Genomic DNA, 24,985 nt, shown 5'->3' on the forward strand with positions numbered 1-24,985 from the left:
AACAGGCTGCACTACTGTATTTACATGAGGTGTACATCACTCACACCCATATTTACACTGATGGTTCAGTTATGACTGCAAGCTCAACCGCCGCCGTAATAATTCCTGCAAGAGCTACCACAATACAGCTCAAAATGTATCACGCAACCTCAACTACAGCTGCTGAACTAGTAGCGCTCCGTGCTGCTCTTCAATTTGTCATGGAGCAGTCACCTACTTCGTGGTCTATCTTCTGCGATAGCAAAGCAGCCCTCCAAAGTCTACCCTCTGCTTTGCGTCATGGCTCACATGAGCAGCTCGTCGGGGAAATTAGGCAAATCCACCATGCAGCAATAGAAAAAGGGCACCAAGTAATATTCCAGTGGCTGCCTAGTCACTGTGGAATTACGGGAAATGACCAAGCGGACGCAGCTGCCCGATCCGCTCACGACGGTGTCAGCAGTATCACCATTCCCCTCTCAAGATCGGACGCCGCAAAAGAGCTTCGTGTGCTAGCTCGTCGTATAACGTTGAACTTGTGGAAATCATCGACATTTACAAGTGCACGGCTGCATACCTTGGACCCTGATCTTCAATTACGCATCCCGTCCAGCTTATCACGACGTGACTCCACCTTGCTGGTCCGTCTATGGCTGGGAGTGGCCTTCTCAAATGCATATTCCTTTATTATTGGAATGGCGGAGAGCCCGTCATGTGAAGTCTGCGGGTGCAGCGAAACAGTCGCGCACCTTCTTTGTGAGTGCACTCGCTTCAATTCCGAAAGAGCGGCCCTCTCAGCCGCACTAGGCCAGCTGGACAACCGCCCTCTCACGGAGAAGAAAATCCTAGGGCCCTGGCCTACCCGGTCTTCAGCACGAGCCGCTCTGAAGGCGTTGTTGCGGTTTCTCCAAGCAACCAGACTAAATGTCAAACTGTGACTGATGGAAGAAAATGACTGATGGAAGAAAAATGACTGATGTTGCTGTGTAGTACTTGGACTGCTGTTATGACTTCGTTTTGTTTGTTTGTTTTTTATTGTTGTTGTAGTATTTTGTCGCGTGCTGTCGTCACAAACTCTTCTTCTTCTTCTCTTTCATTCTTTTACATCCCCTTTCCCCTTCCCACGTGCAGGGTAGCAAACCGGAGACTGCTTCTGGTTAACCTCCCTGTCTTTCCTTTCTCCCTCTTCTCTCTCTCTCTTGAAAAGTTTGGTACACATATCTACAGCACTTGTTTTGGTGTGCTTCTAAACGAGTGTAATATTCATGCCCAATGGGGCTTGCGCCACTCAACGAAGCAGTTCCACGCAGTGCTGAAAGACAAATGTACTCGACAGGTACCGAAAAATAAAAACACACCTGTTTTCAACTCGGTTTCCTTCTGCTCATAACAGAGCTTGCAATTCTTGCGCCTGCCTACATTTTCTGGCTTGCGGAGCGCGTGACTCGCGGATGGGGGTGAAGGAGGTGGAGCCTTGCGTCGTCAAGATTGAGAAGCTGATAGATGAGCTCTTCTCTGAAAGCTTGTTGAGACTCTATCAAACAAAAATGAATCAATGTGAATAAACAGAAAGCCTCTTTGGCTACTCGCGAGAGAAGCGGATGTGAAACTACGTTCACCTACGAGTACTGGCTCAAGTCCCAGGTCGATCCTCGTCCGAATCGCTCTCTAAAATAAAATACGAGCTGTCAGACATCTTTGGACACCTCACTGCTCGACTCATCAAAAAAGTCTGCCATCGAAGCAGCAGAATCACGCGATTCACGCCGGTTTCTTTGCGCGGCCTGACGAGATACCCGACGCCATGCATGGTCCGCTACGTTCGCTGCAGCCGCTGCCCACAAATCTCCCTCTCTCGTGTGTCACCGCTTTCCGGAAAAATGGCAAAACTATGCCGAAACCGAAAGTCTAGTGATAAAACTACATGCTAGAAAGCAATACATGTAAAAACGCGCGAAACTATGAACTTGGCAGCGCGCGGAAAGCCACCGATCATATATGATCGATGCTCCAATGGGGCGGTCCCGAAAGAGTTAAAGTGAAGAAAATAAATAAAATGCGTGGAAAAAACATAAAGTTGACTCGGCGAGCGCTGTTGTAGAAAACATTTAAGAAATCACTTATGTTTGTCGGCTATAGACATGGCAACACTATATCATTAGTATCGGTTGCTACCTTGACCCTCGATTTTGTCGCATTCATTCCTCGAGGCGGCAGATATGCTGACGCAATCAGCGATTCAGTGTATCATGGTAAGTTTCAATTCGAGATATTCACATCAGAAGGGTGCTGGGAACAAACAACAGCAAGTTTCGCGACAGAGGATAGGCGTATTTCATTGCGGGTACATCTACTTAGAGAATACGTCTGGTCACAACGCCCTGATGCTTGCCCTGTGCATGTATATGCTTTTCTTACGAAAAACCGCATTTTATTACCATTTTTGAAATACGAGCCTCGAATATAGTACAGATACTTCACTACAGTCAAAGTATGTCACATATATTACTTGGTGACTTACGGATAATTTTATCAGCCGGATTTTACTTTTTCTGTGAAAAGTAAAATTCATGTGAAAGAACCCTCTACAGAGACCACCGTCTAGAAAGAACCCTACATTCTCCGTCACATCTGCCCGCAGGACCTGCAAATTGTTGAAAGTGATCTGCAGGCTTTCCGTTGGGCTGATTTCAAAAAGCAGCCAGAACTGAAGCGAAAAGTAGATAAAAGTAGCCTTGTCATTTAATCTTAGCGTCAAGCATGTAGCCATTTAGAACAGAAGCGATATTAGGAATGCATTTTGTTACTATCTAGCAATAAGTATTATTTTGAATAAGAACGAGCAAAGGATAAAGAGCACAATTTTTGCACACAGAATAAAGAGCACAAGTGTCTGTCGTGACTCAAAACTGTCATCATCGTAAACCGGCACGCGCTCTCCTCGTCCTCTTCCTTTGCTTCGCTCCCCGAACATGTGCTCCGATTTCCCCGGAGTGGCCTGTAATAACCATGGTGAGTGAGAGAACGAGTAGAGAGAGACAGACAGAAAGAAAGAAACAGAGAGAAAGAATGACACAAAGAAAGAGAGAGAAATTCTTGCCGAAAAAAATCCTTCACGAGACGGGATTCGAACCCGCGTACCCTCGGTCCGAAGGCGAGCGTCCTAACCACTCGGCTATCCAGGCACGATAGCAGAGCATAGCGCATCCTTGTATTGTATAGTATAGCAAGCTGGCGGCAAATGAGCAGAACTTAGCAAAACAGCAAAAGCCAGGACGACACAGGTGCCCATCAGCTCCGCTGTCTCGTTAGCATTGCGCCTTTAGTGCAAGCTACGCTAGGCCTGCACACATAAAAGAAGAAGTGGTCGCAGCTTTTAATGGCGACTAATATCTTCCAGAAGAATCCCCGGTGCTGCGTGGGTTGTACGATGAAGACGACGAACGGGATGAAGATGACTGCTGCTAGATCGATCCGGCTTGTGCGTAAAAAACGGGGCTGCCACTGACACCGTGTCGGTGATTCACTAAAAAAATAAAATGCGGGAAGTTTGCACTAAGTTGCGCAAAGCTTGGCACAGCGAAGATGGTCGATCTTCAAGCAAAACCTACTTACGACATACGAAAACCTACTTATAACATTCCAAACCTAGTTACAACGTAGCAAAACCTACTCACAACATATAAAAACCTAGCACCAACCAGTTACAGCATAGCAGCAACCGGCATTCGCCTAAACACTTGAGGATCGACACTCTTCGCTGTGCCAAGCTTTGTGCGACTTAGTGCAAACTGCCCGCATTTTTTCCCTTGCTTGATCTCCATGTGACAGGTAAGTTTTAAATAAACAACTAAATTATTATTTCAGTGAGCACAATTTGGTGCGCCTGCAGATAGCTAATCTCAAATATAGACTTCTTTACAGAGTAACTTTGGCAACATTAAACCTTCAAACAGTTTTTCCTTGAAGACCGAATATGATTGGTGGAATCACCATAAGACCAGTCCAGCTTCAAGCAGTGAAATCTGGTTGAAGATAAACAGTCCAGCATCTGTTTGTTTCAGTTCACACAAGATAACATGCGCACAGCATTGGTATTAGAAACTGGTACGAAGAGTCTGCGTAGACTGCGTGCAGCGTCACCAATGTGCAAGCTACGGGTTGCCTGCATGAGAGCAACTTAGCGTCTCCGTCTTTGCTGTCTCAGGGTCTCTGGAATACTACCTCGCCATGCGTTGGGGTACCTCAATTTCCCGCCAGCCTGCTACCGGCGTGAGAGAGTGCGCGCATCGGGCAGCGCGAGAGAAAAACAATGGGTTGTATTTATGCTTACTTGCTGTTGTATCTGCAAATATTACAAAAAGGAAACTTGCACTAAGTCGCGCAAAGCTTCGCTTGGTGTTTAGGTTAACGCCGGTTGCTGCTTTGCTGTAACTGGTTGTTGCTAGGTTTTGATATGTTGTAAGTAGGGTTCGCTAAGTTGTAACTAGATTTAGTACGTTGTAAGTAGGTTTTGCTTGAGGATCGACCATCTTCGCTATGCCAAGCTCTGCGCGACTTAGTGTAAACTTCCCGCATTTTTAAAAAATTGAATCAGATGTTCGTCGCCATTAATGGTTCGACCAATTCTTCTTCTATGTGTACAGGAATAGCGTAGCTTGCGCGAAACGCACAATGCTTAAGAGAGCGTAGCTGATGGGCACCTATGTAGACCTGGTTTTTGCTGTTTCGCTAAGTTTTGCCAATTTTCTTTCGTTCTTCCTCTATTTCTTTCTTCTTATCTCTTCTCTCTGTTTTTTTTCTACGAGTCTCTCTTGTCTGTTTATTTCTACTTATTTCTATATATATATTTATCTATTTCTTGCTCCTTCTTTTTTCTTCTTTCATCCCTTTCTATCTCTCTATATCTCACTCTATTTCTTTCTCTCTCTTTCGTCTTTCACCCTTTCTTCCTCTTCCTGCATTTCTCTCTATTTCTCTCTTTCTCACTCTTTCTATGCTACGCTTTACTCTCTCCCCTCCTCCTCTGCCTCCTCCCCACCATCGCATCTCTTCTCCTCAAGCTCACTTCCGTTTCCCGCCACATTGATACACTCTATTATACAAGGCTATGCTATATTCGGCTAGCGTGCCTGGACAGCCGAGTGGTTAGGACGCTCGCCTTCGGATCGATGGTACGCGGGTTCCAACCCCGCCTCGTGAAGAATTTTTTTTCAGCAAGAATTTCTCTTTTTCTTTCTTTCTTTTTATCTGTACTCGTTCTCTCACCCATCAGGGTTATTATAGGCCACGCCGGAGAAATCCGCGCACGTGTTCTGGGAGCGAAACAGAAGATGAAGAAGAGGACGAAGAGAGCACGTGCCGGTTCATGATGATGATAGTTTGGGGTCGTGACAGACATTTTACGCCTAACTAGAACAGCTCCGCTGTTAAAGGAGTACTGACATGAATTTTAAAATTTTTCGGGTTGTTGCTCTAAATGAAAGCACGGGTGTCGAGTACCCTAAAAAGAGCGTCGTGGTGCCTGGGGATGCATTGCATATATTTTTAATACCGCTTCTTTCAACCAGCAGTCTCGGTTTCGGTTTCGAGAGGGCGGCTTCATAGTGACATGTCAAGTCTGCCTGTGACGTCACGGGCAGACTGCAACCCACGAAATATGCACCTGCTGTCCTTTGCTGTCAGTCGAACGTGGTTCATGATAAGTGAACTGTCGTCCAGTGCCTCCGACAGCAATTTCTGTGATTTAGGCTGCATGCAGAACCCAGATTTTGCAAACCAAGTGAGCTGACTTGAAACGTCATAGGGCTCTAGGGCTCTCCATGCGGTAAAGCTGCCTTGCAGATGCTGGAAGATGAAAACTATAAAATCAAACTTAAATATCTATACGTGTTTCCCGGATGCGGTGTGGGGAGAGCGTTAACACTACATGCCAAGGAAAACAAGAACGTCCGTTTTGCTGCACTTCAAAATCGTGTCAGTACTCCTTTAAGAAATGCTTGTAAGTGTGCCAAAATAGAAGTGCAAATTAGCCAGTAAGTAGCCATGGAACCAGCCTGGAACTTTTGTCACCAGATGGTCTCGTAAAGTATTCAATTTGGCTGAAGGTAGCCACCAAAGGCGACCCTGGTGTTCTGCCGCCACATATGAAAGTGAATGCTCACAATATGCTGTGGCTATGCATATGGTCAGCCGCTACCTGAAAGAAAGCTCCTTTGTTGGCAAGCAGTAATCGTGGAAGTAGAAAAGTGACTTCGGTACAAATTGAAGCGCAGTTTTGCCGTTCTATCTGGCACGAACTAGCCCGAACTGAATGCTTTCTTTATAGTATCTCAACGCGCTTACTACACTGGTCCCGCATTTCGTTGAAGTCCAGGCAGTAAAGGTCTTTGAGAGTTAAGGTGGACCCACCTGTGACAATGAGCTCCCGGTCGGTTCGGTCTTGTCCCAGGGAGTTGTTTGCAATGCACACGTACTTGCCGCTGTCGTGGAGGCTAGCACGCCGGAACAACAAGGTTCCATCAACCTCTTGAACCTGCGCAGCGAAGAGACGTGCACTGGTCACCGGCAAGGAGAGAGTGCGCAGACGGCCGTCGACGCTTTGATCACTATTGCCACATTATTTTGAGCAAAAACGAACTTTGAATCGTACTGTGGTGGGAAAAAAACAATACAGACCTCCATACTAGTTTATTTACAATGGCACTTGCACGTATATAAAAAAATAAACAAACCAAATATGAACAGCTGCAAGGAAGATGCACATAGTACAGGCACAGCGTAAATTCTACTTGATCACGAGGATTAACGCGAATATACACAGCTATTCTTGTCATTGGAGTTGCCAGGAAGGGGGGGGGAGAGGAGGGTTTCATCAACCCCTCCCCCCCGTTCCAAAAATTTTCAATTTTGTATCCATTACAATATGCGTCTTGGCCGGGTACGCGTTTGTAATCGCAATGGTCTCAGCTGTTGACGAACACCGCGGTAGTCCCACACAAACTCTAACAGCCATAGCCTGAACGCTTTCGAGTGTACGAATATTGGTTCTGCAGGTATTGGTCAGCACAGGCAAGCTGTATCGCAGATAACCCAAGAAAAAGCGTCTTGTACCGTTCAGCTCACAGCACACGTGCAGGGGGGGGGGGGGCGTAGGCAGAAATTTTTTTCGGGGGGGGGGGGGGGGGGCACCACCTTGATCTGAAGTGGGGGCCAGGCAGGCAGATGTGGTCGAGCGTCATTTTGTGCTCTGTGTGCCATGGCAAAAAAAATTCGGCGAGGGGAGGGGGGCACGGGCCTGGTGTGCCCCCCCGCCCCCTGGATACGCCACTGCACATGTCAGACATCTTGCTCGCGCCCCCGCCCATCATTTAGCCTCACTGCCAAAAGACCAACCCCGTATCTCATTTTGTCAGACAATCCTGTCCTACCGTACGTGCCTACCAATAGGATATACAACTCCAGCGACAGTTCCAACTACCCCATGGTGTATGACTCATTCACAGGTTCGACTCACGGTTCCAGGAATACAGTCAAAAGCACAGCTCTCATCTCCAGCGCTCAAGCCGCTTTCTCTGCTCTTGTTGTTTGAGACATACAGCGAGCATAACCACCTACATGCTGACGCCTCAGCCACTGTGGATAGGTCTGCAGGGTCGGTCATCTTTACTGCGAAAACTACCGCCGTGAACATTAGGCTACGCCGCCAGACGACATCGACAGCTGCGGAACTTGCTGCTCTACGTAGCACACTTAGAGTAATTCACAATCAACCCCACAAAAAATGGAGCATGTTCACGGACTACAAGGCAGCTCTTCAGTGCTTGATATTCGCCTGACGCCGGGGACCTCACGAACAACTAGTGTTTGAAATTAGAGAGCTACATCACGTTTCAGTGGCTCCCAAGTCACTGCGGCGTATTGGGCAACGAACATGCCGGCGCATCTGCTCGATCTGCACACGAAGACGGCATACAAGACTCAATCCCATTCTTAAGAACAGATGCTGCAATGAAAATTCGCGAGCTTGCTAATGAAGGGATAAAATACTTGTGGGACACACCAAGTATCCAGCGCACACGACTGCGCCGACTGGACCCGTCTCGTCGACTTCGGTCTCCGTCCGGACTCTCTGAACTCGAGAAAACCGTTGCTTTGCCGACTGTGGCTTGTTGTCGCTTTCACCAAATGTTTTGCCTTGCGAATCGGCATGGAAGACAGTGCTGCTTGCAACCACTGCGGCAGCTATGTAAGAAACGATAGAACACGTTCTTTGTCGCTGCCCTCGCTACAACGCGCAGACTGCCGCTAGCTGCTGTGTTGGCCCGCCTTGACGACAAACCCCTGTCGGAACAGTCAGTGCTAGAATGCCGACGGGAATTGTCGTCGCACCGGAAAAACTTCATGCGTGGCGGTGGTCTATTGAACAGGCTTTAGAATTCCCGCTCTGCACTTTCCTTTTTTTTCTTCTTTTTTTTTCGGGCGCCTGCTCTTCTCTCCGCTTTCATTTCCATGTTTCTTTCCCTTTTCCCTTAGTCAGGGTAGTAAACGGGATGCTACAATCCTGGTTGACCTCCCAGCCTTTCTCTCATTTTATTATCTCTCTCTCGCTCTTTCAATTTTGCATATGTATATATGCAAGCACACATACAAAGGCTCACGCGAGCATGCATAAAGAATGGTCGAACCACCCCCTCCCTCCCCTGCCCCGAAAAAAATTCCTCGCTACACCCCTGATTCTTGCCTTCTTTTCATTTATTTACTTCCTGCTCTTTTAAGGCGAAAGCCGTATATGCCTCATGCGAACACGACCTTGACCGAAAAGCCGGGGTGCGGTGCAAAAAGTCGCATGATCATCCGCGCCTCTCATGATTGGTTGGTTGGTTGGCTGGCTGACCTTTAGTAAACGGGCGATTGAGGCGCGCGAGCTGCGCGTCACTTCGTCCTTGCGATGTTAATTGGCGTGATAAAAATATAGGAAGCGGCGTTCGCGTGCACGGTAAAATAGCGACACCGGATGGCTTTCGCCTTCGAGTCTTCTTAGGTGAGTGCACAAGAGACCCTGCTAGTTCTCTTTTCACTAATTTTCGTGGTAAGGGCCGCGGCTGATGCCCAGCTACAACGATATCATTAGCTCTCTGGTTCTAGAGCCCTCATTTCCTTTTTATTTTAAGTATTACTGCGTGGAATCTTAGACGAAGTCACCCTCTGGTGGGGGTGATAAAAGAGGCTCTCTGCTACATTCTGACACGTACAGTCCCCCAAATTATAAACAACTTCAAACGGGACAACGTCATCGTGAAGTTTCAGCGTCCCAATTCATCTAATTGCTCAACAGTGACTGCATCGTTGTCGCATAGCGCAGCGTAATTAAACGTGCAAGCTTCTCAGGACATGACAAATTAGATACTCAATTCCCTTAAATCGATGCAACAAATGAGTATTAACGGTAGTCTGCGTATCGGAGCAACACAACGGCTTACTTGAATGCCTTGAATCGCCAGTTAATAGCACTAATGAAAACCTGCAGATAATAAAGTCAAGGAAAGAATAGGGAACGTTAATTGTACTGCTTTAAGTGCATAGTAACAATTGTGATATAGATTTGAAGAAAGTAAAGTGGACGAAAAGACAGCTTTCCGCTGGCAGGGACCGAACATGCGACCTTCGGATTACGCGCCCGATGCTCTTACCAACTGAGCTACAGCGGCGGTCGTCCCCTCGTCCACTTATCGGGTATTTATGGGCATGCAAACCCTGGCAGTGTTAGTGAGCGCCGCTCTTAGCCACGGACGCGAGTGCGGAACACTCTTCGTTTTTCTCAGATGGCGTCATGTAGCACGTGAACCTTTAACGAGCGGATAGCTGACTAATGAGCCCTCGCATACTACCTGAAGGCATCAACTCTGCCGGAACGAGACCCTCGCTATGAATGAATGAAGGAAGGAAATTTTTGAGGGCTTGCTTCTTTGTTTGGCACGCCCTTAATGAAAAGCTGCAGATATCTGCAGGTTTTCATTAAGGTTGTGTCAAACAAAGATTCGAGCCGTCAAATATTCGCTTCCTTCATTCAGTTAATAGCACGCTGTTTATGTGCGCTCTCGCCATGTGCGCTCACGAGTGCTCATATTGTTGCCAGTCAATGGCAACAAGATGACGAGTCTAGGTAGTTGGTTGGTGTTCATTATAGATAACCCTGAAGCGCTAAGGCAGAACGGAAGAGCAGTGCACGACAGCGCAATGTTAGATATTTGTTATACAAATAACGTGCCAAATGATACAGCCTCTGGGGTGCTATCTATCGATATCAGTGATCATTTGCCGATCTTTTGTATCTTAGGAAAAACAGTGAAAAGGAAAAACTACGACAAATGCCATACATTTAGAAGAATAGACGAATTTAAAATGTTTATGTTCAAGCAGAGCGTGCATGATGCAGACTGGTCCGAAGTCCTCAACGAGGAGAGCGCTTTGGTCTGTTTTACAAGATTTTATAGAAAAATGCTGGACTTGTCCTACCAGGCTTTCCCTTTAGTTATGTGGAAAAAGCGGATAAAAGTTAGGAAACCATGGATGACCCCATCCCTCTATAAACAAATACAACACAGGAAAAAGCTTTTTCAAGAGTTTTTGAGACTGAAAGATGTTCATAAATTCAATGAGTACAAAAAGTATCGAAATGAACTAAATAAGGCAATCAGGAAAGCAAAAGACAATTACCATGGTAATAAATTTGATGGTGCTGACGATTCCACAAAACTATGCCATCTACATAAGGAGATCTGTAATTCAAAGAGCACTGCTACTATCCCTGATGAAATGAAATTTAACGACAAAGCTATTAGAGGTCAAGACCTGTCAAACAAGTTTAATCAGCATTTCTTGACTTGCGGCAAGAAGTTAAATCATACGACAAATGTTGACGCAAGTAGTTATATTAAGAGAAATTGTCGCGATACTTTATACCTAGCGCCCACAAGTGCTTTCGAAATAAATAAGATAATTGAATCTATTAAAAGTAAAACTGCTGCCGGTCCCGATGAGATTAAGGTTGATCCGATAAAAGAAGTAGCATCAACAATTTCAGTTCCCCTAGCCCACGTTTGTAACTGCATTCTGAAAGGTGGTCACTTTCCCGATGAACTAAAAGTTGCACGCGTAACTCCTATACACAAAGGTGGAAAAAGTGATGATCTGGGAAATTATCGTCCCATCTCTGTTTTGAATGTATTCTTAAAAGTAATTGAACGTGTTATACTTAAAAGAATAACTGCCTTTTTAGAGAAACACCTGCTGATAGCACCGCAGCAGTTCGGATTTCAAAAAAAGAAATCCACTGAGTTAGCACTACTAGGCATTAAAGAAAAATTGGTCGAAAACGTTGAAAAGAAGGAGTTTACGGTTGGAATATTCTTAGATTTAAAGAAGGCGTTTGACTCCGTTAGTCACAGCATATTACTAGCTAAGTTACCTTATTATGGGTTGAGGGGACAGGCTCATCTGTTATTAAAGAGCTATCTAGAAAATCGCAAACAGTATGTAACAGTAAACACCTACTCTTCAGACCACAATCTAATCACTACGGGAGTTCCACAGGTCTCGATACTGGGTCCCCGTTTATTTCTTTTGTATGTGAATGACATCTGCAATATACCCCACACTGAGGAAATGATACTTTTCGCTGATGATACAAACGTATTTTTTTTGCAGTAGAAGTTTGGAAGATGCCGGAATAAAAGCAAATATATGGCTGAGAGAGCATTCCCTGTGGTTAGATGCAAATGAGTTACAGCTAAACACGAAAAAAACTAAATATTATGACGTCTTGGTTGACGCGACGTTTATTCAGCTCAAGTCCTCGGAAGAGAATGGGCCCAGCGCGCACACACTCGATGATGATGACAATGACACACGGTGATGATGAGGACAGAGAGACAAACGGATGATGATGATTATGATAATGCACAGATGAGAAAGAAGCACATAACTAGTGCCCACAATATGTCATTTTCAGAGCTCGAAACTCGCGTGTAAATACTACTTTTCAAACTGCGTTTTCAAGACTCATTGCTTGAAAAGACGAGCAGTATTAAATTTCTGGGAGCATTTTTTCATGAACATTTATCGTGGAATGACCACATACCTCACCTCCAAAATAAACTATCTCGAACAATCGGTGCACTGTGGAAAGTAGGATCTTTAATTCCAAACAGACTGAAACCAATTATATATCATGCTCTAGCTCAGTCACATCTGCAATATTGCTTATTGATCTGGGGATCTACTACGAAAACTAATTTAAGTTAACTACACTCTAGGAAAAAAGAGAGTCAAAAGAGGGTCATGGAACCGTGACTCTCCTCGGGTGTCCATCTGACCCCTTTTGGAAGGTACAGGCAGAAAAAAAGAGTTCGCATTTGGGAAGGAGTCACTGGACCCTCCTGAAGCGCGTTTCGATTGGCTTCGGTATACGAAGAGCCGCCGTATACGCCACACATATCGCACGCTCGCCTCGCCGTTGTGGCGCATTGCTCGGCGACGCAGACGGGGTTGGCGCCGGGGTGGCGCGCCGCTCTCCTCTCTCAGTCGTCTCAGTCTCCTGGTCTATTGGAATGCGTTGCGTGGATGAGTTGGTTGCGCGTCTTCGGTGGTATTGACGCCGGCTCCGTGCACGAAGTGACGCTTGGAGGGCGGAATATTCATGGAGCTGTGGATACGGACAACGGGCGCCAGTTAACGGTGAGTGTACTGCTTTCGTAGGCACTAATTATACAGCTTTAGCTGGGCGTCTGCAGCAGCTCTGCGGAAGTTATCTGCCAGCCATTTCCAACAGCAGCCTGTGTCCGCGGGCTGTTGCGGATGGCCAACTATAGCTGTCAGTTAACGAGTTCCCACCGTTATGCGCGTTGCTGTACAAGCTCCCATAAAGTGAGCGATGCAAACAATAATCGAGAGTCATTTCTTGCTGATCGCACGTCGTGTCTGCACTACTGAAGGTGCAAGATGTCGTTTTGAGAAGCACTTAAGTCGTCTACATCATAACATTTCTATCTACCTGAGTGTGCAGCGTGCTTCCACGCGTGGGAACGTGAAAAAAAAAAAAAAAAAAAAAAAAGAGCCTGTGTACAGAACCCTCAGACGCACTATATGTAATGGCTTTTGTTGGCTTAAAGACGGTAGTTTGAGGTGCAGATATAGTACGGTGGCTTCCAGAAAGTATGCGGTAGTCATTCAAGTTGGACACGCCTCGCCGGTGAAAGTGAAAAAGCTCTAGACTTTCGACGGCGCGCGTTGTTGCGGCCGCCGGCGTGCACTCTTTTCCCTCGTTTCTGTTTGCTGTTTTCGTGGTTTGCATACAGTGCGATGACGTTGGGCGCTATAACAGAATCGAGTGAGTGTACGTGATTGTGGGAGTTATGTGCGCTAATTATAGCATATGACATGTTTGATCTCGACGTAGACGCGTACGCACGCGCTGGGTGTCGTTCGGGCCCTACTCGCATCTGTTATATCTGAGTATTTAAGGATGGGTTACGTTTGTAAAACGTGCGGTCAATAACCGCTCACGGCATGCCCCTGGCTGCCGGAGGATGTGCTTTGTTGTTTTGTTGTTAGCCTTTATTATGTCTGTGTGAACCACTTATTGTGTAGGTTTGTGCAAAACTTTACTGCAATTCATTTTCTCATCATAATATCACGTTCTGCTTTTCAGATACCGTTTTTCATGGTGCTCCGCTGGACAGGAGCGACAACCTAGCAAGCCACAAGTCTGATGCTTCCAGCCGTCACCACTTTTTGATTTATTCTTAATCACAAGGAATAATATGGAAACATGATGGCATTTCTGCTGTTCATTTAGCACCATATGACACTGTGCACATCAGTCACACATTTTAGTTGGCTATACTCATAGAAGCATGTAAATGAGGACTAGCCAAACTTCTTAATTGGAAATCAACAGACCGCTTTTTCGCGCTTTCTATATAACTTGTTGGAAAATATGTGTTGTTTTGAACGAGTTTTTTAAAAATAATGCTAAAACTGAACTATTCTTTTTTTACAGTCGAAGTTTTGCAAAAGAGAGCCGTTCGTGCTCTTGAACGCACCCCTTTCAATGATACCACATCTGCATATAAAATTAAGTATAAACTAGTTCCACCAAGTCATCTTTACACAGAAAAGCTCACACTTTATATGTTCATGCAAATTAAAGAAAACTGGACAAATTTTGAGTCCAGCTATCTTCAAACGACCACAGACCACAACCTTCGTGTGATAAACTACCTAAGACCAGAAGAAATTACGGGACGCAATGCTTGAGATACAAAATTCCCAGGCTCTTAAGTTCAAACAAAGAACTGTTAGATATAATAAAATAATCGTCCTCTTTAACAGTGTATAAAAGAAAAATCTGCAAATATTGTTAAATGTGTTGCACATTGTTGTGTTGTCAGTGCCAATGACTGCAGGTGGAATAATATGTTGTATTGTTCCTTATGCCATGTTCCGTCACCTATGTTATGTATTGTACTAATGTTAATCATGTTGATCATGTTGTTTATGTTACTCGATCATGTGTTTACTGTCTACATAGCTTTTCTTTTCTTTTAATTATCTTGCTTCGCCGAGCACTGATTGTACAGGGGTCAGGGCCTCAGTCAGGCGCATGCTCGCGCCTTTAGCCCTCGCCCCTTTGGTTTTCTGTAAGAAGACTATCAAACGTGTGAATAAAAAAAATTTGTCTGCTGTCTGTCACAGATGGTCTATATGGTCTGCTGTATACGCGCGCAAAAAATTGCTTAGTTGCTTACATATTGTTTTTGTCGAATATTAGTAATTAGCTGTATTAAATAACTACGCTATATTAAAAAAAAACCACTTGTGTCCATTTATGTAAATAATTGATTTGTTTTGAGTGTATAACAATGTTACTATTTTTTCGTGACCGGGCCTGGTCACGGACCATTGGCCCGGTCAAGCTGTTTTTCCAACAGCTTTTAGCCAATGGTATCCCCCAGAACTCTTGTGTTTCTGGAAATAAATCTGCATTGCATGTGAGGTTTTAACCCTACAAGAGTGGTTGCCTTACTCCAGCAAACCATGGTCCTCCTCAGCTTATCTTACATAAACATTTCAACTATGGGAAAGCACTGTCCGGTCTGCTTTCGTTCTCCGATATTTATATGTGCTGGTGCTTACCAAGATTTGTTTGTATTAGCCAATGGCACTTATGCACAAAAATCTTGTGACTTGGGCTACGCATTCTTAAAGAACCTAGCGTAGCGAAAACCGGAACCTGAGCATGGTTTTTTAATTCCTAATCGTAAATTTCACTGTGTTCACTTTTTTTTGCATAGCGACAAAACAAATGCTTGGCGCCCTTGAATAATGCTCTTCAATGGTGAGACCATTAAGGTTCGATGGTTTCAACTTGCTGCATAATTTGAATCGTATCAGGTGTTTAGCGAGCATCCTAATGCGCACTGTGGGTCAGCTATGGCGACCAGCGAACAGATGTGATGGAGACTGCCCTTCACAGGTATTGTAATGTCGCATCCACCTTCCATGGTGCCTAACAAAGAATGGTCGCTCTGAATGACTGTGCACCGGTTAATCCACAAAAAGGGAAAAAGAAAAGAAGAAGCAAGCTCAATATTTCTGAGTGAGATGCTGCCAGAGGATATGCGTCCAGAACACAAGGGCACAGCAGTCTCCCAACAGTGTGTCGGAATCCAGCGTCTTCTTTGAGTACCCCGCCATCGACGCTCATAATCCCAATGTCTCCCCGCCTGAATCCTGGCTTAAGCGCCACTATCCCGGACTGAATAAACGTTTACACAGTGCAGCTGGCTGTCACAGCAGCGGAAGCATGCAGAGAAAGTGGTGAGCGCGCTGGCGTCCGCGCTGCGCCCCGCAATCGAGGGGAATTTCCTTCAAGGCATCTCAGCAATTCAAGGCGAGCACTTGTGAGCTTTCCGGGTGTCTCGCTGAGAGCGTGTCATTTGGGCAGTCATGGGCCGCGCAGTGTTCGCGTGCTGCGGCGTTGCTCGTTATCCGCGCGAGTCGCAGCACCACGCTGCCGCGTTATTAAGGAGAGACGCTCCGGTGTCGCGCGGATTGGCGCCACGCCTGCCGCGCCTACCGGCCGCCCGCGACCGAGCAGCGCTTGGTGGGGTAGGGGGGAGGACGCCGCTTATGAGGACGCTCCTAATCAACGCTTAATTAAACTGAGGCGCAAGCAGGGCCGCTTCTAGCAGAGTGTCTTCTGACTATCCTCGCCTCATTTTCGAAAACTCGAGATGGCACCTTCGCGGTGCTGAGCTGCTAAAGTTCTGCCCTGTTCTGCGGCCCCTGGTCGTGCCGGGTTCTAGAGAGAAGTTTTCAGTGGCCCGTGCCAATGTTATCGAGAAGCTCACGGCGGAGAAGCAACCGCAGTTTGCGCGCAGTCAGTTCTTCAGCGATTATACTTTGTTTTCGTGCCGGTAACAGAGCCGGATACGGATCGCCATTTCGATTACACGAGAAACTGATAATTATGCCTCGCGAAGTAAGGCCTTGTTGCAGCGGGTAAACACAACTGAAATTGCAGCAGCCGAATAATTTCTTTATCTTCATTCCGAAATGTTTTAGATATCTTCAACTGCTGTTGGTTAAATCTGGCGTCTGCGCCTAGCACCAGATTTCACCGTGATATCTGGTTCCATTAAATTTATGTGCCCCTTTTTGAATGCCTTGCGGGAGCCTGAATGCCTTGCAGTGACGTGCTGCAAATGAAACTTAATGACTTAATGACACATGCTTATCCCAGTTTGTTTACCTACAAGTAGAGAAGCCTTTTTATTTATTACTAAGCCTGAATAAGAAAAACATTTTAAGTAATAATCCCTACGGAAGGAAGAAAACAAGAAAGAAGGCTGTTAGCAGACTCGAGGTTAGGGCGAGTTGGTGATGGAGCATACTTGGCGAAAATTAAGCGCGATGTACGCGACAAAAGTAGAAGAGTAGGTCTGAAAATTAATATGCATAAAACTAAAGTAATGTGGAACAATCTTGGCAGAGAACAGCGCTTCGCGATAGGTGGCGAGACGCTGGAAGTTGTAAAGGAGTACGTCTACTTAGGACAGGTAGTAACCGCGGAGCCGAACCATGAGAGTGAAATAACTAGAAGAATAAGGATGGGATGGGGCTCATTCGGCAAGCATTATCAAATCATGAATGGTAGTCTACCACTATCTCTCAAGAGGAAGGTATATAACAGCTGCATCTTACCGGTACTTACCTACGGAGCAGAAACCTGGAGACTTACAAAGAGGGTTCAACTTAAATTGAGGACGACGCAGCGAGCGATGGAAAGGAAAATGATAGGTGTAACCTTAAGAGACAGGAAGAGAGCAGAGTGGGTCAGGGAACAAACGGGGGTTAAGGATATCATAGTTGAAATTAAGAAGAAGAAATGGATATGGGCCGGCCACGTAGCACGTCGGCAGGATAACCGGTGGTCATTAAGGGTAACTGACTGGATTCCAAGAGAGGGCAAACGCGTGAGGGGAAGACAGAAAATTAGGTGGGTAGATGAGATTAAGAAGTTTGCAGGTATAACGTGGCAACAGAAAGCACAGGACCGGGTTGATTGGCGGAACATGGGAGAGGCCTTTGCCCTGCAGTGGGCGTAGACAGGCTGATGATGATGATGATGATGATGACGCGACAAAAGAAGGGACAGCTGTTAGGTTAACCAGACACATGCCCGGTTGGCTACCCTACGCGCTGGGGTATTGGGAAAGGGGATTATAAAGATGAGAGAGAGAGGAGGGAAAGGAAAGATGGAAATGATCAGTAAATGAGGTGACGCGTGCGTGACCGGTGGTACTATACAATAATCGCTAAAAACACTGAAACGCGAACGCAGTTGATGCAAGAAGTCACACTATAGCCTCCACAGCTTTGCACGTTATGTACGAGACGAAGTATATGCGCCACCTCGGTCCGGCTCGTAGTTGTTGGCTGAGCGACAAACAGCGAGCTCCTCGCAAATTGCTTCGCATAACATCGATTCTCACAGTGCGTGGGACCTGCCGCAAGTGTTGTGATTAGAATGACAAGTAGGAGAATATCGTTCCTTTGCGGAGGCACCGGTTAATTGTAGTTTAGCAAACAAGCAAAGAACTACTTTAAAAAATCCACAGAATACGGCACACAGTATGACATCAGATGTATAACGCAATATGAACAGACAGCACATGGACCCAAAGGTGTATACGAGAGTATAGACGAAGTGCACAGGTACACATATGAAAACAAAATTTTGAATGTCCTATAATGCATAAGAACATAGAACAACTGTAATTACCGCGAACGTAAAACACACGATCATAACATATACGGCATAATATCTTGAAAAGGTAAGATTTGTATCACTAAATTAACTATCAGGACACACTGAAATCTAACATTTCCATAAGATATTCGCCCTATGAAAACACCTTCAAAAACTGTTTGTTCCTTGAAGTGAAGTTCAGGAATGCGCCCCCGGTAATATAATAACAAAAACAAAAAAAAATAGTTACGAGTAAGTGGTCGTGGAAATGAAATGCATGTGCCATGCATGTTTATAATTTTACTCTGAAAGACGAAACATAGCGCGGCGTCGACGGCTCACGATATGACGGTTCATTTCAGGTTACTTGATGCTTGAATCAGTCGTTCGGCATAATGACAGCCAGAAAATACGAAGTGTTATGGGGAAGATAGTCACGTTCAGAAAGACAAGCGGATCATTTACATTTCTGGCAGTGCTAGAAACTGATATTGCTAACTTTAGTCACGTAGACTCAGCAGACTCAAGATCAAAGACTCTGAGCAATACTTGTTGGAAGCTGTTGGATTGTTAAAAGGTCAAAGAAGGGCTCATGCAGATAGCGAGAACAAGAAAAACAAAAACACAAAGCATGCTTCAACGCATGTACAATGGTCACGAAACACCACCCATCGACCACATTAACATAGCGATTTAGAGCGAATATAACTTGCTTGAAAAAATGCCCCGGAGCTTTTTTGGAAGAAGGATTTTCACATTTTACGTAGGTTTAACGGTGATAACTACACATTTTCTTAATATTAATCACTTACATGGCTCTTTTGCTTTGTTCAATATCACATTTTCAATCAGACGCACAACAGCAGGAGTATACCACTAACAAGAAAGGAAGTAATAAAAATACGCCGCATTTCTCATCTCCCTTGAATTTTCTTTCCAACGTGCCGTGCTCACCTTGTGACTGAGGACGACCGGGTGAATCTGGGAGCCAGTGAGCTTGTACCAACGGTAGTTTGGCGGCGGGTTTCCGGTGGCGGCGCATGGGATCTTAGCCAGAGTGCCCTCCCGCACCCGCACACGGCCCTCGTACTCGAGCAGCTGAGGAGCCGAGTGGCCTTTGGTCTCTGCGCACAGGTTCGCCATAGTGGTAAGTATCTCGCCCGAATCAGGGCGTCTCTAGGTTTACATTATATAGTGAACTAAAAATATTGATTAGATCTTACGTACCAAAGTTTCAATGGTAAATTTACAGAAAGCATAAGGTCGAGGGCTACCAATAATTATTGCCCACATGAAGTTTATTAATGTACAGCTTAAAGACACGAGCTTGTCTATATAACGACACTATCGAAATTAGGGCTGCAACGCTTGGAAGTTGGAGCCACGACACTTCTCCAGGCACAAGGCACGCCACTTCCACCGGGACACAGCGGGAGGCTGACTGAAGAGCAGCGTAATCGCAGACACTCTTGACAGTTAGACACCCCTCAAAAAATGAGCAGAGCTCTACGACGAAAACGCTTCAATAGCCGAACTCTGGTGGCATTTGAATCTTTATAACAATGAGCACGTGATGACGCGTTATCGTAAACTTGATAGAATTCGCCTATATGCTCGAATTAGTTTAAAACGGAAAGAATTTGACACGCGTGTTTGGCTTGCAGCGTTTTCGCTCACAGTATATCATCTGCAAATGAGACAGGTAATGGGACAGGCGTAGAAACGCCATTATTCACACAAGATACAGAGGCTTACGTGGATCGCGAAAGCTAAGCGATTGTGCCTTAGATTGCGGAAGGAAAGGTGTCTGCGTTGCTCAAGATCCGGTTGTCGGCGCCGGTTGTGTCGACACCTCTGGCTTATGGCGTAGGACCAGATACTTGGGCTTGGCGGGCATAAAATACGATGCATAGTAAGCATGGACAGAATAATACCTAAAAATATAGAATATTTAAAAAGCTTATCGTAAATTCAATTTGGGCTCTGAATCGCTTTTCGAAGTACCTCCAAAGCGCCGTTTCAGAAAGCAATCGTCGTTTTGCTGGGCGTTGCATTGTTTTGATAGAAAGCTACGTATTCGTTACACCTAACTTTTGTATGGGCTTCCAAACTTATAAAGTGTCATGTCATCTTACACGCCCGAAGTGCCTTTGTTAGCATGTGCCAGAACACTTTTTTCGTCACCGTTTGAAGGATCCAGCGGGTATGTCTAGATGCCATGCCCGGAATCAGTGAAACTAGAACCCTTCATCGGGCTGACGTGGATCGACTATCATAGGGTGCATAATTCATGCCGTATGAAAGCCCGGTGCGCAGTAAATTGACACGCACCTGCTAATACTCACACCGAGCAGCGATGTGCACAACTGCACGCCCTGTTGTGCTGCGCCGCACCTGCGTCTACCGAGGCGCAGTGCAATCCCTGAAGGATGGTGCAGCAAGTACGAGAGCGGCATCTTGATAATTTGCTGGAACCGGCGTGTAATTGAGTCCACAAAGGTTGATACACAAGTCGTCTATTGTGATCTTTGAAAAAGCTCCAGAGACTAGCAATAAAACTAGTGAACACCATGCTTCGTTATAACGGCCGAATTGGAAATGCCTTCACCACATGCACCGCACCTCTGTATGACAGCAACTTCAGCATGCTGTCGAGACGGGCAGACCAATAGTCTAAAATGAAAATGATACAAAACGCTGCCGTACACGTGTGAATGTACGCTGACAGGCATATCAGTGCAGAGCTGGGCCAACAGCTTCGGAGCTGAAAATACTTTATTTTCATGTTATCGTAGCTCTTGAAATGGTCGTGCCTGGAATTGAACCGCAATGCAATGAAATTGCACGTCACGTCATTGTAAGTCCACTAGAAGCACTTATTTGCTCCGTTTTGAGCATCGGAAGCCTGGAGACGAAATGAATTCCTCGAAAGCGTACACAAGTCTCAGCACTGAGTCTTCGAAAAGGCATTGCGAGATTAAGTCGTAGAAGCTGCATCAACAATGCTTCCGAGACTAGTTTTAGAGTAAGACATCCCACTTTGTTTAGGAGAGTTACGGGAAGGCGCGGCTGTCTGCTCGCTCGGTGCATTTGTCGTACTGGCTACCTGGCAGCGACATGGAGAGCAATTGAGACATAATCCAACTTAATACTATAACAGAAAAGAACTTCAGAATCACACGTGGGGTAGCTGCCTCGGTGTTTTCCTGTAATACATACAGGACTAGCTAACTTACCGAAAAAAAAAATGGAACGCAAGAACTGGATTGATTGTTCCAGTAGTGATTGGCATAATAAATGACTCTCTTTTGCCCTAACAGTGAGTGTCGAAAAGTAACCCGAAATTGATGTGAAAGCCTCCAGAATATCCACTTCCTCGTAGGTGGACATATTTAAACCACTTATTTGTAATTGAAAAACGTTGATCGCATCCATGTTTCAGAATGAGATGATATTCCCCGACAAATACACTGTTATTCAAACATAATACTTCTATGCCGGGCCATGAACTCAACTCAGCTGGCACGAGTAATTTTTTTAGGTTAGACAGGGCTGGTTTCGAGACACTCATAACAAGCAATTGGCCGAAGCTGCATGGCTTTAGCATAGGCCGAGACTTTCCTCTAGAACCGGCCGCCACGCGCTCGCTACACGACGGCAGCTTGATGCGCTCGGTCGGCCTGCTCTGCTAAATGTTTCACTATTATTGTGATACAGAGTGTGGATATCGTCGTGACTCAGTAATAGTAGTCCTAATGCAGATTCGTGCGTGACGCTGCACTTGCTAATTTAATAAATAAGTAAACGTTTACGGTCACATGCACGACCGATAAAAGTGCGAGACTTGCTACGTGAAGCCGTCCGATGCTTTGCTATAGCTATTATTGCTTCAGCTTTGGAGTAAAACTGTGACGTTTTTTTCCTCCAAATTATGAGCGCGATATAAAATTTGCGCTCAACTACACTGGTTGTTTAGTCAATCAATGAGAAGTCTTCCGAGTCCTCCAATATATTGCTTAATACCAAAGCTGCGTAAGCTAAAATTTACTGTATGACACAACGTTTTGTGGCTGAGCTACAAGATCACGCTGGGGTTATATGGACGATTTATTAAGAATGCAACGTTCGTTGGCCTCTTAATTCTGACGCAAGTTAGCGCTAGAAAAAAAGACGCAGGCTGTAATTGTCAAGTGCCGTACTATGTATACGGCACTCTCCAATTACTGTCGTATAGAATGAAAGCAAACGATTTGAAATAGTTATTTCAGCCGGAGCGCAGCCGACAAAAAATGTGAGGCCCTCAGATGACGTCACGCACCGCCGCCTTTGGTCGCGCACGAAGCCAACAGGAGCGTGGCTGATGTAAAAACTACCCTTCAAAATTAAAGAGAAAAAAATGAAGGTAGACAAAAGCAGTTGTTTTTCGTTATGAGCGACGTCACGCGACAGGAAAAGGGATATTGTTATGTATACTTAACTGTTGCAGACGTCGAAAGAAGGCAGCCTGGCACTCGAGGTAGCGAACAAAGAAACTGAGGGTTTTATTACAGGAAGTAGGACTACATACTGGGGATGATATGTATTTCGGAATAAGTAAGAGTAATTACATGTTTAACTATACCCTCTGCACACGCATTGTACTGCTGGTTATTCTGCTTTATCAGTGTGATTTCCGGCAGGCACTGTCTTGGGTTATCCTTTAAGATGTCTTAAACCAGCGACCAGTAAGCCCTAACCTGCCTGTCTAGCCTGAAGTCATAGATAACGCGGTTACTTATGAAATACGGAGGAGAACGGGCGTCTTATTCTTCCGCCGGCTAGCTGTAAGCGCTGAGAATATTTAGGCAAAAACCGCTGCCGACATCACGAAGGGAAAGGAGCACATAAATCCGAGAAACTGCTCGGCACGTGAACGTAATCTCCGCCCCTGTTTCGTCCGATGGGGCATATATCTCTCGCGCTTGCATAGCCCTGCCGTCTTGACTGGAACCTCGAATCTCCTCCATCTTGATTACCTGACTGGCGCTCTCCCCTTTCACGCCAACGCCAAAGTGGCGCTGAGACGTTTGAATTATTGAAAAGCACAGAACTCGCCGAAGTGCGGCAAATTAATGCCGCTCCGCTCCAGGCGTGTCGTAGAGATCTAGCGCCCAATGCGTGGCTTCGAGTTGTCGAAGAATAGTTTGCTTAAGCTTGCCGCGTGAGCTCGACTAATGACGAATCAGGCGGTGCAGCAGCACCACGTGTCGCGTCACGCTCGCTGCCGCGAAGGAAAGATGGAGTGGCTTTTGAATCGCAAATTACCGTGTGTCGCAAGTGAAGCGCTATCTGTTACTCGGGGCGACGTTCTCTGTCTCTGAAATTAAAAAAAAAAAAACCATCTGTGGGAGCAAACGCTCTTTGTTCCCCATTAGCGGATTGAGGTAATAAGGAGCACCTGTCCTAATTCACCTCGACAGAGTTTCCCTGTGCACGAGGCGTCTTCATTCTTAGCATGAACGTATTTTAACCGCGGTTGTTTTCGAGCTATACGTGCTAGTCTTATACAGCGCGGGGAAAATCGGGAATTCGTTAAGAACGCAGAAAGACATTTCACGCGCTTCTATGTTGGAGCTTCTACTCTTGCTTTTGAACACGCGCGACACGATGCATTGGCGTCCCAATTTTGCTCCAGTTATGTCGCACTTACGAAGGCCTCTTCTAGGTCAGCGTTACTTCCGAAAAGTACAATTTCAGCGAGCGTCGCTTACTCTAGACTGCATGCGCTCAAATGTCACGCACTATTGCGTGAACTACCCAAATTCAGTCTTTTTGATAAGCGCGTGTTCCTCAGAACGGAGACGTGCGCTGTCAGCTTGTCTGCAAAACGACCAAAAGGCTAGGTCGTGCCACTAGCGGGGCGACGGAAACGCACTCAGCTGTCAGCATGAGCGGTGTACGCACGCGTTCTAGCATTGCCGCTAAGCGGCTGGGTGCAAAACGCTAGCACACGCTGGTTTTAGTCGGGCGTACCATAATAGATAAGCTAAAACACCTGTAATACCGTTGCGTTCAGCACTTTTGTTGCATAATAATTAATTATTGTTGAGGTTTTACTTCTCAAAACCCCGATATGAATATGGGGGACGGCGTAGCTGAGAGCTCCTGAAACCTTGACCACCTGGGGTTCCTTAGCGTGCACCTAAATCTAAGTAGACAGGCCTCTAGCATTTCGCCTCCACCGAAATGCGGCTGCCGCGGCCGGGATTCGATCCCGCGACCTTCGGGTCAGCAGTCCAGCACCATAACCACTAGACCACCGTGGCGGGTGTGCGCTTTTGTTGCAAGCGTGTTCAAGGAGCAGGCTGCAAAATGCCTTATTCTTGATAATGAAAGCCGGTATAATACAAATCCTTCCTATAAACCACCGCTACAAGCAGGCAGCGAGCCGATCGGACATTGACGAAAGGTGAAATTGAACGGCGCTGGAATAGAATCCTCGCACTGTACCAGCCAAGCTCTTCTTTGGACCATACTTCTTGGCAGATAATCCATTTAAAATAAGTTCCTTGTTTATAAATGGCGTTTAGACAATAAAGGCTCAAGCTAAAAGAAAATTAACATTTTGCGCATACTATATGAGACGCATTTGTCGAACTCATAATAATTGCTCCATACATTGTGAGTGTCGCGTTCACGATTACACTGAAT

General features: G+C 45.8%; 1 protein-coding gene across 1 annotated transcript in view; it reads right to left on the reverse strand.

The window, feature by feature from the left end:
* The window catches only part of LOC119383277 (Down syndrome cell adhesion molecule-like protein Dscam2), a 573,655-nt gene that overhangs the window by 173,598 nt on the left and 375,072 nt on the right, over positions 1-24,985 (reverse strand). Inside the window, exons 5-6 of the mRNA XM_049411927.1 lie at positions 19,250-19,419; positions 6,391-6,514 (exon numbers count right to left, since the gene is read on the reverse strand). Of these exons, the coding sequence (XP_049267884.1) occupies positions 6,391-6,514; positions 19,250-19,419 (294 nt within the window). The remainder of the gene's footprint in view (positions 1-6,390; positions 6,515-19,249; positions 19,420-24,985) is intronic.

This window comes from Rhipicephalus sanguineus, chromosome 1 (genome assembly GCF_013339695.2).
Source record: "Rhipicephalus sanguineus isolate Rsan-2018 chromosome 1, BIME_Rsan_1.4, whole genome shotgun sequence".
NCBI lineage: Eukaryota > Metazoa > Arthropoda > Arachnida > Ixodida > Ixodidae > Rhipicephalus > Rhipicephalus sanguineus.